The sequence below is a fragment of the Bos javanicus genome, chromosome 28 (assembly GCF_032452875.1).
Source record: "Bos javanicus breed banteng chromosome 28, ARS-OSU_banteng_1.0, whole genome shotgun sequence".
NCBI classification, from domain to species: Eukaryota; Metazoa; Chordata; class Mammalia; order Artiodactyla; family Bovidae; genus Bos; species Bos javanicus.
This window is the reverse complement of record NC_083895.1, coordinates 6,049,457-6,065,835: the sequence shown is the minus strand read 5'-3', so window position 1 is coordinate 6,065,835 and position 16,379 is coordinate 6,049,457. Positions and strand designations below refer to the sequence as shown.

The following is a 16,379-nucleotide window of genomic DNA, read 5'->3' as shown; positions in this document are numbered from 1 at the left end:
TTTTTCTGAAAAACATGTAGCAAACTTAAAAGTGTTACTTATTCTTTTTCATACCACTCTCCCTTAGGAAAAAAAAAAACACTGAAATCCACAATAATTAAAGGTCTATAGTTAATTTCCACAAGTATTCAGAGGTTGAAAGATAGATTTAATCTATTTACTGCCCCTACAACTGCTCAGACTTCAAATGCATTCTCCTGAAGTCCTAAGAACCACTGATGGGGTATAAGCACCCAGGGTATTCCTCCCCTCTTTAAACAGACTCTGTGTCACTGAGTCAAAAGTCAATAGATTCATGATGATTTCTGCCTCCCCTGCCCCCAAGTACTTTGGCATATTTCAGTCCTTCTCATCACATTGTTCTGTCTGCTGCCGCCCCAATCTGTATAGCCAACTCAGACAACTCAAGCATCCTCCATGAAAAACTAGCAAACTTTATCACTGCCTTAATTAGACTGGAAGATGAATTTTAAACATTTGAAAGAAAAAAAGATCCAAGGTCTGGTACTGATGAACCAATTTGCAGGGAAGGAACAGAGACGCAGATGTAGTGAATGGCCTTGTGGACATAGTGGGGGAGGGAGATAGTGGGATGAATGGAGAAAGTAGCATCAGCATATATACACACTGTCCTGTGTAAAAGAGACAGCTGGTGAAAAGATGCTGTATGACACAGGGAGCCCAGCCTGGCACTCTGTGATGACCTAGAGGGGTGGGATGGGGGAGGGGACGGAGGCTCAAAAGGAAGGGGATACATGTATAATTATGGTTGATTGTTATATGGCAGAAACCAACATACTTGTAAAAAAAATTTTTTAATAAAAAAGAAATAAAATAGGAAATAACATCTAGAAAAAAATTTAAATAAATATCTGTTTTTAAGAACACTACACATTGCTCATTTTTTTAATAGTCTTATTTTAGGATGTTTTCTCTAAGATTAACAAGAGTCAGCTCATGGTAATACCTGAAGCAGCACATTATTTAGTTCAGTCGCTCAGTTGCGTCCAGCTCTTTGCGACCTCACGGACTACAGTACATCAGGCTGCCCTGTCCATCACCAACTCCCGGAGCTTGCATGCATTTAGTCGGGGATGCCATCCAACCACTCAGTAATGTGCAGAAGCACCTTACTTCTTTGCATTTGCTCTACATTTAAACTTGAGCACAGAGCTCACTCCAGATTTTTAACTCTCAGACCCAACAAATAACAGAATATGGACGTTGGTCTAGTTTAATATCATATCAACGGATAAAAGCTTCACTTTACTAAGAATTTATTTCTTTGTCTCTCACACTCTCACCACCCCAAGATGATTAGTTTGGTTCACCTAATACCAAGTCACCTCAGATTGCCTAAAAATTAGCTTTAGCCTATAAAACACAAGGAAGGGATACCCAGGTGGCTCAGTGGTAAAGAATCCACCTGCCAAAGCAGGAGCTGCGGAAGATGCAGGTTCTATCCCTGGGTCAGGAAGATTCCCTGGAGAAGGAAATGACAACCCACTGCAGTATTCTTGCCTGGAAAATCCCATGGACAGAGGAGCCTGGTGGCTACAGTCCACAGGGTCTCAAAGAGCCGAATACAACCGAGTGCATGCGCACACACACACACACAAAGCACAGGGAAAGGGTAGCTGATCCAGCAAAATCCAAGTGTGAAACATAAAGAATGCCTTCACAACAGTAATGAGCCATCTGCAATTTAGAATCATCCACGGTAACAATCTCTCATTCCATTTGTTTATGTTTTATTCATCATTTTGAAAATACTTAGTCAAGTGACAATGATGAGATTCAAAAAGTACCGCATGGCTTTTTTTTTTTTCCCCTAAAAAAAAAGAGATATTAATGGCTTTCAAGAGCTTAACTGTTCAAATGAAAATATTGCTGCATCCTATTATATATAGGATGGATACAAAGATCCTGCTGTATAGCACAGAGAACTTTATTCAGTATCCTGTGACAACCATAATGGAAAGGAATATGAAAAATGTACATATATATATATATATATATATATATATATATATCTGAGTCACTTTGCTGTAGAGCAGAAATTAACACAACACTGTAAATCAACTGTACTTCAATAAAGTTTTTTTAAAAAAATAAAATATTGCTGAACTAAATTTGTCCAAATTTGTTTTCATCTTTTCTCCGCAATATAAATTTCCTATTTTGTGCCAAAAGTCTTATGATGGTAACACACGACATCTCATAGTTTTCCTTGTTTATATTTTTAAAAATTTAAAACAAATTTATAAAAATTTATAGCAAAATTTATTTAACTACAAAATTAGACCTACAATAACATAATAAACTGCAGCATTACATCTTGGAGGAACATGTTGTCATTTCTCAGGACTATAGTTATATACTAAGGCTCAAATGCATAGTCTCTAGTTTACTTATTTGGCAAAAAACAAAGCTCTGACCTGCCAAAGTGAAAAAAAGATAAGGCCAACTTAGAGGTGTCCACGGCTGAGAAGACACAGTAGTGGTTGACAGTCGCACCTGTCGTTCAGTTAACTACGAAGGAACCTCTCTCTACAAAATTTAGTAAGCCTTTAAAACAAAATGTATTAGCAGTGAAATGACACACCTATTTCTTCTAGCTGATTTCATATTTGTTTGGTTTTAAATACTAATCTTCATTTACTTCAGTTTGTGGAGTATTTTCAAGTAAGTGTGTTAAAAGTGTCAGTCACTCAGTCACATCTGACTCTGCAACCCCATGGAGTGTAACCAATGAGCCCCTCTGTCCATGGAATTCTCCAGGCAAAAATTTTGGAGTGGGTAGCCATTCCCTCCTCCACGGGGATCATCCCAACCCAGGGATCAAACTCAGGTCTCCTGCATTGCAGGGGGAATCTTTACTGTGTGAGCCACCAGGGTGGCCTTATTTCAAATCTGGCTACCTAATACCTTCATTCTTGTTTCTTTTCAAACAAGAATACTTTGTAAATACAGTTCTTTATTAGTATAAAGTCATTCATTTTTCTTTTTTTTTAATTTTATTTTATTTTTAAACTTTACATAATTGTATTAGTTTTGCCAAATATCAAAATGAATCCACCACAGGTATACGTCATTCATTTTTCTAGCAAACATTTATTTAGGAAATATGATTTACTATGTATGAACTTTGCCTTCCAACAACCTCTAGTTCCCAAGGGAAGGGCAAAGGTGTATGCACACACACACAATCTCAGGATCTTAATAATTAATGCAATTAATCTGTATCACTTAACCAGCTTATGAGATGGATAATCTATCATCTCATTTTACTGGTGAAGAAACAGGTTTCAGCATCTATTGTATTTTAAATATAAATTTTCTCCCTATGATTTCATTGTGTATATTAGAAACTGAATCATCAGAAATTCTTTACTACTTTTTTTTTAAGAAACAGATTTGACTTTATTAATTTGGGCTAAACCGCAATCTTCCGAAATTATCCCTCAGAGTGAAACTTCAAGGTGACCTCATTTACTGTTAACAACTAGACAAGAAAAGACCACAAGAATAGTTTGACTCCTCCAACAAATGGATACTTTGGCCAAGGCAGCATCTTCTGCATCTGCCTCTTCTTTGTGGGCAGCTCTCAGAAAAGCCCACAAAGAAGAGGCACTCAATGGTCTTTCCTTGGTTTTCCCAAAGCCAGCCTGCTTTCATGTACGATTGTGGAAGCCAGGAGGCTGAGCCAAGGAACAAAAGGGAGATAATTGTCAACCAGAGAATTCTCAAGACCTGTGCCAAGGCGGAGATTGCTTCAAGCAATCACAAGGCCATTAGCAAACAGAGTAGAGGAGGAGGAAAGACAGGAAATGAAAAGGCATCAGATTGATAGCAAAACAAACGCTGAAGAAATGGTGCCCTATTTTCTAGGGCTCCTGCCAAAAATATCCTGTGTGGCTCCAGGACAGCCGTCACAGTGAAGGGTACATGTGAACCAGTACAATAAATAGCACACATATTTCATCGGGCAACCGTGTGACCACTTACCATAAGCAGCTCTCCCCTGGTCCAGTTCTTGCCTGAGTCTGCTGTAATCTTCTTTCACACTTCCCAGCTTTTGGACGTTCCTGGAACTCAGTACCAACAGCTTGTGAAGAAGTCCCTCCAGCGCTTCCCTCTCCAGTGTTAATGATCTGATCTCCTCTGTGAGCTCCTTGGCTGTACAGAAATGGTTTCCTGCAGTGCATTGTGGGAGAGGAGGGAAAACAAGCATTAGAGCATCCCTACATGCAGAAGACGCAGCCATAGCTCACATGTACTAACAGTGAGAGTCCCGTGGACTGCAAGGAGATCAAACCTGTCAATCCTAAAGGAAATCAACCCTGAATACTCATTGGAAGGACTGATGCTGAAGCTGAAGCTCCAATACTTTGGCCACCTGATGTGAAGAACTGACTCATTGGAAAAGACCCTGATGCTGGCAAAGACTGAGGGCAAGAGGGGAGGGGGCGACAGAGGATGAGATGGTTGGATAGCATCACCAACTCAATGGACATGAGTTTGAGCAAACTCCAGGACACAGTGAAAGACAGGAAAGCCTGGCATGCTGCAGTCCATGGGGCCGCTAAGAGTCGGGCATGACTGAGCAACTGAACAACAATAATCATGTGAGGTAAGGAAACTGAAATTTGCAGCTCTGTGTAACTGCATGAACGGTCTTCTGTGGATGAATCTGGAAGCATGCTGACAGTCCTTTTAAACTAGGAAAACTTCTAGTCACTTTTTCACCTTTTCTCATTGTATTTTGTTTTAGAGGTTCCATTGATTCATTCATGTCCTTCTGAAACACAATGACACCAAAATGTCCCAGTGAAACCCAGGGAAGCTACATGGTATCACTCCATTCAAACATCCAAATGTCAAAGAGGTGAAATATTACAGTAGGGTGGAAAGGGAATGGGCCGTGGAGTCAAAGTAGACTGAAATTCAAATCATACTCCCCTGGTAACTCAAACTGTATGACCTGGAGCAAAAAAAAAAAAAAAAAACATAGCATATGGAATTTCAGGGCAAACTTCTTACAGAATATGATTGTGCTAATACCTGCATTAGAGATGACTGCAAAAATAAACTTGAAATTCTATAAAATTCTAAGCAAAATATATAGCACATTGAATTTATCAGGGGTGAAAGAATCCAGGTCAATACATGGAAATTAACTGTATTTCTAAATACCAGCAGCAAACAATTTAAAATACTATGTATATTTTAAAACTCAAAATACTTAGGGATAAATTTAAAGAAACATGAGAAAACTTCTACACAGAAAACCATTTTGAAGCTTCTGAGAGATCTAAGGAAGACTTAAATAATTAGAAAGACATATCATATATACATATATTAAAACTGAATTTTGTTATGATTTTCATTTTCCTCAAATTGATCTATTGATTCAATACAATTTCAATCAAAACCTTATATGAGTCTTTTGTAGAAATTGAAGAACTTATTCTAAAATGCGGAGAAGGCAATGGCACCCCACTCCAGTACTCTTGCCTGGAAAATCCCATGGATGGAGGAGCCTGGAAGGCTGCAGTCCATGGGGTCGCTGAAGGTCAGACACGACTGAGCGACTTCACTCTCACTTTTCATTTTCATGCTTTGGAGAAGGAAATGGCAACCCACTCCAGTATTCTTGCCTGGAGAACCCAGGAACGGGGAAGCCTGGTGGGCTGCTGTCTATGGGGTCCCACAGAGTCGGACACGACTGAAGTGACTTAGCAATAGCAATAGCAATTCTAAAATGTACAAGGAAATTCTAAACCAAAACAATCATTAAAAGGTAGAACAGAGTTAGAGGACATCTGCTACTTGATTTCTTATTAACACTGAAGTTACATTAAACGCAGACAGTATGGTACTGACATAGAGACAGACAAACAGCTCTATGGAACAGAACAAACAGTCTAGAAGTGGACCCACACTCACAGAGTTAAGTGATGTTCAACCGAAGTGTCAAAGCAAGTCAATGAGGAAAAAGGAGTGTTTTCAGTGGATACTGGAACAAGTAGCTACCTACCTGGGGAAAACAGTAACCTTAATACATACCTCAAACCATACACAGAATTTAATTAGAGATGGATCATAAACCTAAATGAAGAAGTGAAACCTGTAAAGCTTCTAGAAGATATAGAAGAATATCTGTCTAACTTTGGAGTCAGCAAAAATTTTAGAAAGGACACAGAAAATATTAATTATAAAAGAAAAAATGGATAAATGGATTTCATCAAAATTAAAAACCTCTACTTCTCAAAAAATGCCATTAAGAAGATGCATAGGCAAGCCACAGACAGGGAGAAAATATTTACAATACATATATCTGATGAAGGACTTGAGTCCTGCAACTCAATAATTAAACCACAAATAACCTGACTGGAAAGTGGACAAATGATGCCACAGACACATTACAAAGATATACACATGGCCAAGAAGCACATGAAAAAGTGTTGCCAGAAGAATGCGCATTAAAGCTGTAGAGATTCCACTGCAAAACCAATCAGGTGGCTCAGATTAACTGGACTGAAACCAGTTAACAAGGACAACCAGCTACTGGAAATGTCCCACATGGTGGAGATTGAAATGTACAACCACTTTGAGAAAGGTTCTGCCAGCTTCTTATTACCTTGCTGCTGCTGCTGCTAAGTCGCTGTAGTCGTGTCCGACTCTGTGTCACCCCATAGACAGCAGCCCACCAGGCTCCGCCATCCCTGGGATTCTCCAGGCAAGAACACTGGAGTGGGTTTTCATTTCCTTCTCCAATGCATGAAAGTGAAAAGTGAGAGTGAAGTCGCTCAGTCGTGCCTGCCTCTTAGTGACCCCATGGACTGCAGCCTACCAGGCTCCTCCATCCATGGGATTTTCCAGGCAAGAGTACTAGAGTGGGGTGCCATTGCCTTCTCCTCTTATAACCTTAACATACACCTATCCTGTGATCCAGCAATTCCGCTGCTAGGAATTTACCCAAGAGCAATGAAACACATAAGCAAAAATTCTGGACTCAGATGTTCACAGTCGCTTTACTCACAGCCCCAAACTGAAGACAACCGAAACATCCATCAATTGGAGAATGCAGAAAAAGTGATACATCTACACACGGGAAGGCCACTCTCCAAGAAAAAAGGCATGAACTCTTCATACATGCAGTGACATGGAAGTAGATCAAAAAAAGACACAAAAGAGTGTACCCTACATGATTCTGATGATATTCAATTCTAGAATGTGCTCAGTCAGTTGTGTCTGACTCTTTGCAACCCCATTAACAGCAGCCAGGCTCCTCTGTCCTCCACTATCTCATGGAGTTTGCTCAAATTAACATTCACTGAGTTTTGATACTATCTAACCATCTCATTCTCTGCCATCCCCTCTCCTCCTGCCCTCAATCTTTCCCAGAATCAGGGTCTTTTCCAATGAGTCAGCTCTTAGCATAAAGTAACCAAAATATTGAAGCTTCAGCTTTAGCCCTTCCAGTGAATACTCGGGTTTGATTTCCTTTAGGATTGACTAGTTTGATTGCCTTGCAGTCCAAGGGAGTCTCAAGACTCTTCTCCAGCACCACAGTTCAAAAGCATCAATTCTTTGGCACTCAGCCTTCTTTATGGTCCACCTATCACATCAAGGACCATTTGAGTCCTAACTGTTGACATAGATTTGTAAGATCAGGAAGGCACCAGCATTTAAAACTTGAAGAATGGTGTAAGCAGCTTGGCAGAAAATCCTATAGAAAATAGTTCACTCTTGGAGGAAAAAAGTTACATCACCAATAGCCTCACTGATGCGGAGGATGATAATGTGTGGAGAAACAGGAGTCTTGACTTGAGTCAAACTGTGTATCAGGACACTCAGTCTGAATATGAAACATTTTAGAAAAACCTTAACCAATTCATTGCCCTTATATTTTTCTTTTTAAAGAGTAGTATGTGACTTTTCAAAAGCTTAAGTACATCTAAAAGGGCTATTTCAATAAGTATAAAATAAAAAGTCTAAGCCACAGAAAGCATTGCATCATTGTTTAATTGACAGCAATTTTTCTTTCTTAGTACTATATAAAATAATGGCTCATTTTATGTTCACTAAAATACATGTTGTTATCTCTGTTTTACAGTGGAGAAAAGTGAAATCTAGAGAATTAAATATCTTGCTGAAGGGTCCATGCCAGTAAAATGCAGGCCAAGTTTCCAACTCAAATACAACTCCAGAAGTCTCTGGAATAATAGACTGTGCTATTTATTTCTTCATTCTGATTATTTAATAGGCAGATTTCAATATTATATAAATATGGAAAAGGTTACAAAATTTTTTTCCATGTTAGGGCATTCTGAATACCCAAAAAATATCATTTCTGTTACTGAAATCCAGTTTCCAATTCCATGACTGGATAAATATCTTTTGAGACTATTTATTGTCTATCACTGTGTAGGCATATACAGAAAGGCACAAGGCACAGTCCCTGCTCTCCAGGAAATTATCTTGAATAAAGGGGATAAACTGGGGACTTCCCTGATGGCCCAGTGGTTGAAACTTCGCCTTCCAATGCAGGTGGTGTGGGTTCAATTCCTGGTGGGAAGTTAAGATCCCACATGCCTCATGGCTGAAAAACCAAAACATTTTAAAAAAACCAGAAGAAGCAATATTGTAACAAATCCAATAAAGACTTTAAAAATGGTCCATATCAAAAAAAAGGAGGGGGAGGGGGGATAAGATGTATGGTTAAAATATATATATAGGCAAATATTCACTAGACGGGATCTTAGAAGGGAGAAAATTCCAGAAAGGGAGATGGAGGCAGGTTCTCCAGGAAAGAATGTAAGGTTTCCAAAGAAGAAATGGGAACCTGGTTAAGCAAACAGCCTCATCTTTGGCGGGAGGCATATGACTGAGGTGGAGCCTAGAGCAGCCAAGAAGTCAGTGGAAGCCCCAAAAGTCAAGCCAGTGGGTTCGGACCACTTAGGAAAACCAAAGTCCTGATAAGGAGAGCAGGCTGGACTCCACAAGTTTTGAGCTGTAAATGGAAATACAATTAAAACTTTTCTGGATCCATGACTTTTATCTGAAAAATGACCAGTGAGGGCCACTGCTGGTGAAACCTCCCACGAAGGGCCCCAAAAAAGCCAAAGGACCTGCCCCAGAGGTGTGGTTGCCGATGAACAATGCAGTCCCAGCACATGGGGTACCTTCAAGTTCCCTTCTCAACCTAAAATACCCCAGACCTAACCCTCACCCTCACTCTCATCCTGCTGGGCCATATTCTCAAGTCCACAGAGTTAATAAAATGTGGGGTAAGCACCAACTGGGACCCAGAGACTCCAGGCAGAAGGTGCCAAGTGTGCAACTTCCTCCCGAGAATAGTTCAGAGAGAAGACCTCTCAAAACAAACAGGAAGAGACTACAGAGATGGAGTGAGTGCCAGTACGGAAGGTTTCCTAGAAATACATCACCAGGCCCTCCTGCAACTCATCACCAGCTCTAGAGAACAAGGCCTTAATAAAACATGGGAGCAATCACTAATTAGGAACCTTCCTTGATCTGAAGGGGTATGGCTTGGGAAAATGCAGAGTGACATGGAAGTTTGATATACACAGAAAGAGTGTGAATTCCCAAAGAGACAGTCAATATCAAAACCCATGCCATGAGAAAGCATGACAGTGCCTTCGGTTAATATTTCCTAAGCATTTTGGCTTCAGATCCAAGCCCAGGAGGTGAATCTGGCTTGAGGCAGCCCTCCCTGATTGCTGAAACTGGCCAGAGTTTTTAGATGAAAATTTAAAAAAATAAATGTTGATCCTTGAAAGTCCCATCAGCAACCCAGTGACCCCAGTCTCCATCACCCTGATGGGCCTTCCCTAAAGCCAAGGGGAATCTCTGTGCTGTGTATGACTTAAGCACAGTCGCTTAAGCTGTGTATGACTCTTTGCAATCCCATGGACTGTAGCCCACCAGGCTCCTCTGTCCACGGGATTCTCCAGGCAAGGATACTGGAAAGGGTTGCCATGCTCTCCTCCAAGAGATTTTCCCAGCCCGAGTATCGAACCTGGATCGCCTGCATCTCCTGCACTGCAGGTGGATTCTTTTACCACTGAGCCATGGGGAAAGCCTGGAATCTTAGGGGTGCGTATATGCTTTGGCATCAAGTTGCACACATGCCCACCTGCTCTGCAGCAAGGGAACCGCACATGGGCCTTCAAGTGGGTTTTTTTAAAGCACCTGTCAAAATATTTTATTCTACAAATAACACAACTAAAAACTTCTAGGTGTATGCCAAAGCTGAAACTGATGTCATCCATTCTGTTCTCTCTAACTACATCCTGAGTGTCTCTGAATTCAAATATTTACTCTTCTCTGCTTCATGATATCTGCAAGTCACTTTCTGAGGTCATTACTTAAGTCTCATAGATTACAGAGCTCATGGATAAATTCTCCTTTAGTCTTCCCAAAATTCCAGGAAGGGGCTCTTGTAATAATTGTCTTTGCTTTCTAGTTGAAGAAACGGAGACCCAGAGAGTGACTCTCTCTCAATGTCACAAAGCTTTGGAATTTGAAGATGTCACATTAGATTACTGAAGTTGAACTTGGTTCTTCCAACCTCATGGTAGGTGCTCATTCTACCAAATATAGTTCAGTAAGGGACTTGGTAGACACATGGCCACAACTCATTCATAAAGGGAGGGAACCACAAGAAGCCGGGTTGAATCCTGTGCTCAGAGGGGCCATTTCACTCGGTCAGTGCCCAGGCCTCACAATGACATCCGCCCACGGGGATGTGCACACGCATGGTACTCGCTGGGCCAAATGTGTCTTCATTTGTGATGATTCTCCTAAAACTATCCTCTTCAGTTCAGTTCAGTTCAGTCGCTCAGTTGTGTCTGACTCTTTGTGACCCCATGGACTACAGCATGCCAGGGTTCCCTGTCTTCCCATCCTCTTCTACCGACCCAAATTTGAGCTATACTTGACTAGGGAAAAAGAAATAAAGCCAGTGTTGAACATAAACCCTTAACTAATAGAATCCTGCATCTCTTCTCTGGTATGACACCAGATCTTTTGAGGAATTCCAAGTTCAAGTCCACACCCTCTGCCTTCTAGGCACTGCCCTCAGCAATGGTCAAGGCCACAATCAAGCACCAGCCAACTGCACCCATCCCCCTATCCGTGGTAGCTCCTTCAGCTAGAATCTGCTATTTTCTTCTGGCTTTGTTTCTTTCTTCCAGCCACCATGATTTCCTGAGACACTGAAAAGCATCTTCTGTGAGCCAAGTTCCGTGACTGGTTCTGCACATCAAACATTTTGGAAATGGCCACATTGCATAGAGAAGACGCAGGGAACAGAATTATGTAACACAGGATTTTATTAATACATAAAACATAGACTGCTTCAGCTAGCTTGAGAAAATGAGCTGCCTGGAGAGAGACAAAGTATACAGATAGACAGTGGCCAGATCATACTTAGAATAGAATCCCAGCCTGCAGCAGTGTACCGAGGAAACACACCCCTATATACAGTAACCAGCAGAGGAGGCCAGCCAGCTGTAAGGCAGACTTGTAGGCAGGCAGACGCTTTCTCTAACCACAGTTCACGAAGCTAAACAACAGCTTCTGTAACAACCAGCCCTAAATAGCCAGCACTTGATTAATAACAGCTTCCCTAACCTTTGTCCCTGCTTCCAGCTTAGGACCAATCAGAGAAAGCCAAATATGCTCCCCTAAGCAATCACACTGGGTGCTCTAGTGACCTCACCCCCAGCTTCCCCAAGGCCAACAGCTTCCAGTCATTACTGGAACCTCCTTTTCTTTCTACTGCAAAGCTTTCCCACTCCTCTGTCTGCCTTGGAGTTTCTGCCACAACATAAGTGATGGTGGTTGACTCCCTTGCTATTAAGGTTTCAACAATACACTTTCCTTCTTCTCATTTGGTAGGTCTCTATTTCCACCTTAGATAAACATCATCTTTGAAAAATCTTTACTGAGTCTATCAGATCCCCCAGCCATTGATCAAAACCATGAACTTTTTTAGAAAGAAGCAAATATTTTGTATTTACCTAGAAAAACTAATTTTATTTCTAAGAATGTTCCTATTTCCCTCCAAATCACACAGTGGTAAAGGATCTGCCTGCCAATACAGGAGATGCGGGTTCAATCCCTGGGTCAGGAAGATCCCTTGAAGAAGGAAGTGGCAACCCACTCCGGTATTCTTGCCTAGGAAATCCCATGGATAGAAAAGCTTGGCGGGCTACAGTCCTGGGATTGCAAAGAGTGGGACACAACTGAGCGACTAAGCAAGCACAGTTCAGTTCAGTTCAGTTCAGTCGCTCAGTCGTGTCCGACTCTTTGCGACCCCATGAATCGCAGCACACCAGGTCTCCCTGTCCATCACCAACTCCCGGAGTTCACTCAGACTCACGTCCATCGAGTCAGTGAAGCCATCCAGCCATCTCATCCTCTGTCGTCCCCTCCTCCTCCTGCCCCCAATCCCTCCCAGCATCAGAGTCTTTTCCAATGAGTCAACTCTTTGCATGAGGTGGCCAAAGTACTGGAGTTTCAGCTTTAGCATCATTCCTTCCAAAGAAATCCCAGGGCTGATCTTCAGAACGGACTGGTTGGATCTCTCCAAGGGACTCTCAAGAGTCTTCTCCAACACCACAGTTCAAAAGCATCGATTCTTCGGCACTCAGCCTTCTTCATAATCCAACTCTCACATCCATACATGACCACTGGAAAAACCATAGCCTTGACTAGCACACACGCACATAAAACAAGAAAGATTTCAGCCCACCATTGTATCTAACCAGTGTATTTTTATTATTCCCTCTCTCTGCAGAGAGCAAATGATTCTTAAATCAAGAGAAATCCTCAGTCCATTGATCAAAACCAGGATGGGAGATCTAGAAGCTTTCAGACAGACAAAAGGCCCTCTAAGAACCTAATGGTATCCCATAAGTTCCTCTCATTCAGTAGGGCTTCTAAGAACCTGTGAGCATTGTCCCAGCATTCTCATAGAGATCCTAAAATAGAGAAAGGCCTAGTACAGTCACTATGGAGAACAGTGTGGAGATTCCTTAAAAAAACTGGAAATAGAACTGCCTTATGATCCAGCAATCCCACTGCTGGGCATACACACTGAGGAAACCAGAAGGGAAAGAGACATGTGTACCCCAATGTTCATCGCAGCACTGTTTATAATAGCCAGGACATGGAAGCAACCTAGATGCCCATCAGCAGATGAATGGATAAGAAAGCTATGGTACATATACACAATGGAGTATTACTCAGCCATTGAAAAGAATACATGTGAATCGGTTCTAATGAGATGGATGAAACTGGAACCTATTATACAGAGTGAAGTAAGCCAGAAAGAAAAACACCAATACAGTACACTAACGCATATATATGGAATTTAGAAAGATGGTAACAATAACCCTGTGTACGAGACAGCAAAAGAGACACCGGTGTATAGATCAGTCTTATGGACTCTGTGGGAGAGGGAGAGGGTGGGGAGATTTGGGAGAATAGCATTGAAACATGTATAATATCATGTATGAAACGAGTCGCCAGTCCAGGTTCAATGCACAGTACTGGATGCTTGGGGCTGGTGCACTGGGATGACCCAGAGAGAGGGTAGGGGAGGGAGATGGGAGGAGGGTTCATGATGGGGAATGTGGGTATACCTGTGGCGGATTCATTTCGATATTTGGCAAAACTAATACAATATTGTAAAGTTTAAAAATAAAATAAAATTAAAAAATAAATAAAACTGTTGTAAAAAAAAAAAAAGAAAAGAAAGTTTAAAATTATGTACTAAAAAAAAAAGAGAAAGGCCTCTCTTGGAGATGTTTGTGCTTTTGTCTAACAGAGTGAGGGTTTGCTATTTTGACTATATAAAAACAGACCTGCCAGCATCCTAAGGAGAATACCTCTTCCTCCCTTGATCCTCCCTCCTGTGGAGCACAGCTCAAAAGGAAATGGAAACTGCATTATGTACAGAAGTTAAGGGGCTTCCCTGGTGGCTCAGCGGTAAAGAATCTGCCCACCAATACAGGAGATACAAGAGACGTGGGTTTGATCCCTCGGTCAGGAAGATCCCTGGAAGAAATGTCAATCCACACCAGTATTCTTGCTGGGAAAATCCCATGGACAGAGGAGCATGGTGGGCTACAGTCCATAGGGTTGCAAAGAGTGGGACTTAGAGACTAAACCAATACCACCACAGAAGTTAATGATGATCATCTGTCACCAATCCAACCCACAGGGCAGTTCATGGACTGAAAGGGCTGTTCACCAAGGGGCTCAAGAGTGTCCAGGAAATAGGATGTGGGGAGTGTGTTCCCACCCCAGTTAACTCAGGGAATCCCTCATCCAATCAGTTCTCATCAATTTCTCAGCTGACCTAAAAACTACACAGAAAACTCAGGCCCTCTGTGCAAGATACCATCTTAAGAATTTTCCCTGGATCCTAAACAGGAGATAATTCACATTTGAGAGAGGGTTTCTCTGCTGCCCAAATGATGCATCTCCTCCTCTGGGCTTAATAGAGACACATCCACCTGTATTCTTGAGAAAGATGCATTGATTAAGAAAGGCAAAAACCCTAATTCAGAAGCAAGATTGTATTCAATCTTTTTTCCTCTTAGCAAATGGGGCCATAATTCAAAGGAAATGGAATGTGAAGCTGTTGAGAGCCGAGCCCCACATGCGCGCCCGCGTGTTCTACGGGCTGTAAATGACACGCATCACTGCGCCAGGCACCAAATTGCTCGTTAGCTGCCAACATTAGTTGTTTAATGATCTGAAGAGCAGAAGCTGCCAATTATTGTATTCCTTCTTAAAATGCCATTTAAAACCCATACATGTAATTATTATACCTTTTCATTAAATTTTTATGATTCTTCTGGAGTTGATGCGCTACAGATTCATTCAACTTATAAAACATGGTGTCATTACATAACTGGGTTAAAAATCCATATATCACACCTGGACACTTGCCCTGATCTAGCACCACTCAGTTAATGGGGTTAATTTAACCACAGGACACATTCCAGGGCCTCAACCTCTCCCTTTGTTCCTCGGGATCACAGTGTTTCTCCCTCCTACCTGATAGAGCTGATGTGAAAAAAAAAAAAAATAATAAATGCAGAGGAATGTTCCAAAGCAGTGTTCAGGGGCTTCCCTGGTGGTCCAGTGGTTAAGAATGCAGGGAACACCAGTTTAATCCCTTGTCCGGGAAGATTCCACGTGCCTCGGGGCAACTAAGCCTGTGGGCTACAACTACTGAGCCCATGATCCACAGTAAGAAGCCACCACAATGAGAAAACTGCACAGATAAACTTCTAGAGAAAGTACAGCAACAAAGACCCACCTCAGCCAATAAATAAATAAACCTTTTCTTTAAGTACTATTCAAATGATAGAGTAAGATCCTATTTTCAGAGACTCGTCTTTTCAGCCTACTGATTAATGGAAAAGTATATCCCTTTATAACTACCAAATTAAGGAAGGATAATGATCCACTGAAAATCCTCCAAAAATCTCTTACCTATGACTAGGTTGTTACTCTGAGTACATCAGTTTGTCTCCTGATACCACTCTTTCCCCCATAGGAAGCGGTTGATCACACCCTCACTAAGCATCTCCAGATACATAAGTCTGTAGAAACCCTAGCTAGAATTACATGGCATCCAGAGTACATCTCATCTCTAAACGCTTAAACAGAAACTGGGAATGCAATCTACACAAATAGCTATTTTATATAACGTGTGCTTGTGCATTTTTAAGAGTCTTATACATCCCTTATAGGAGTACCCTGGTGGCTCAGTGGTAAAAACTCTGCCTGCAATGCAGGAGATGCAGGTTCAATCCCTGAGTCGGGAAGATCCTCTGGAGAAAGAAATGGTAATCCACTCCAGTATTCTTGCCTGGAAAATCCCATGGACAGAGGAGCCTGCAGGCTACTGTCTATGGGGTCACAAGAGTTGGACCCGACTGAAAAATAACAACCCATCCCTTATAAAAAAAAACCCTGCTGCCCATCTATTCCATGAGTTTCAGTGAGACTCCCTGGGAAGGCTCTGAGTTGTCAAGTGACAGGTAGATGCTACACAACATTCAGCACATGTAGAATGTTAATCCAGGACGAGAAAGGGGTGTGGCATTTGTCATCACTCACTCCACCTGTCTCCACATCCCCTCTGTCCCAGGTACCTGAGATGGCAAGCATTTTGGCTTCAAACAGTGCTGGCAGTTGGGTTTCAATATCGTTAACCTTCTTTCTCAGGGCACTGCAGAGTCTTTCACTCACACAGACCTAGATGGAGAGAGACAGCCATGAATCATCATTTGCTCAGGTAAAGGTTAGAGGGCGACAGAGCACCA

General features: G+C 41.7%; 1 protein-coding gene across 4 annotated transcripts in view; it reads right to left on the bottom strand.

The window, feature by feature from the left end:
- The window catches only part of DISC1 (DISC1 scaffold protein), a 425,923-nt gene that overhangs the window by 214,668 nt on the left and 194,876 nt on the right, over positions 1-16,379 (bottom strand). For 3 of the 4 annotated variants that reach the window (XR_009734185.1, XM_061404828.1, XM_061404827.1), the window contains exons 8-9: positions 16,209-16,311; positions 4,009-4,197 (exon numbers count right to left, since the gene is read on the bottom strand). Coding sequence is in view for 2 of the 4 variants with exons in the window: in XM_061404828.1 (XP_061260812.1) it covers positions 4,009-4,197; positions 16,209-16,311 (292 nt within the window). In the remaining 2 variants the exon portion in view is untranslated. The remainder of the gene's footprint in view (positions 1-4,008; positions 4,198-16,208; positions 16,312-16,379) is intronic. The other variant, XR_009734186.1, reaches the window with a different exon arrangement.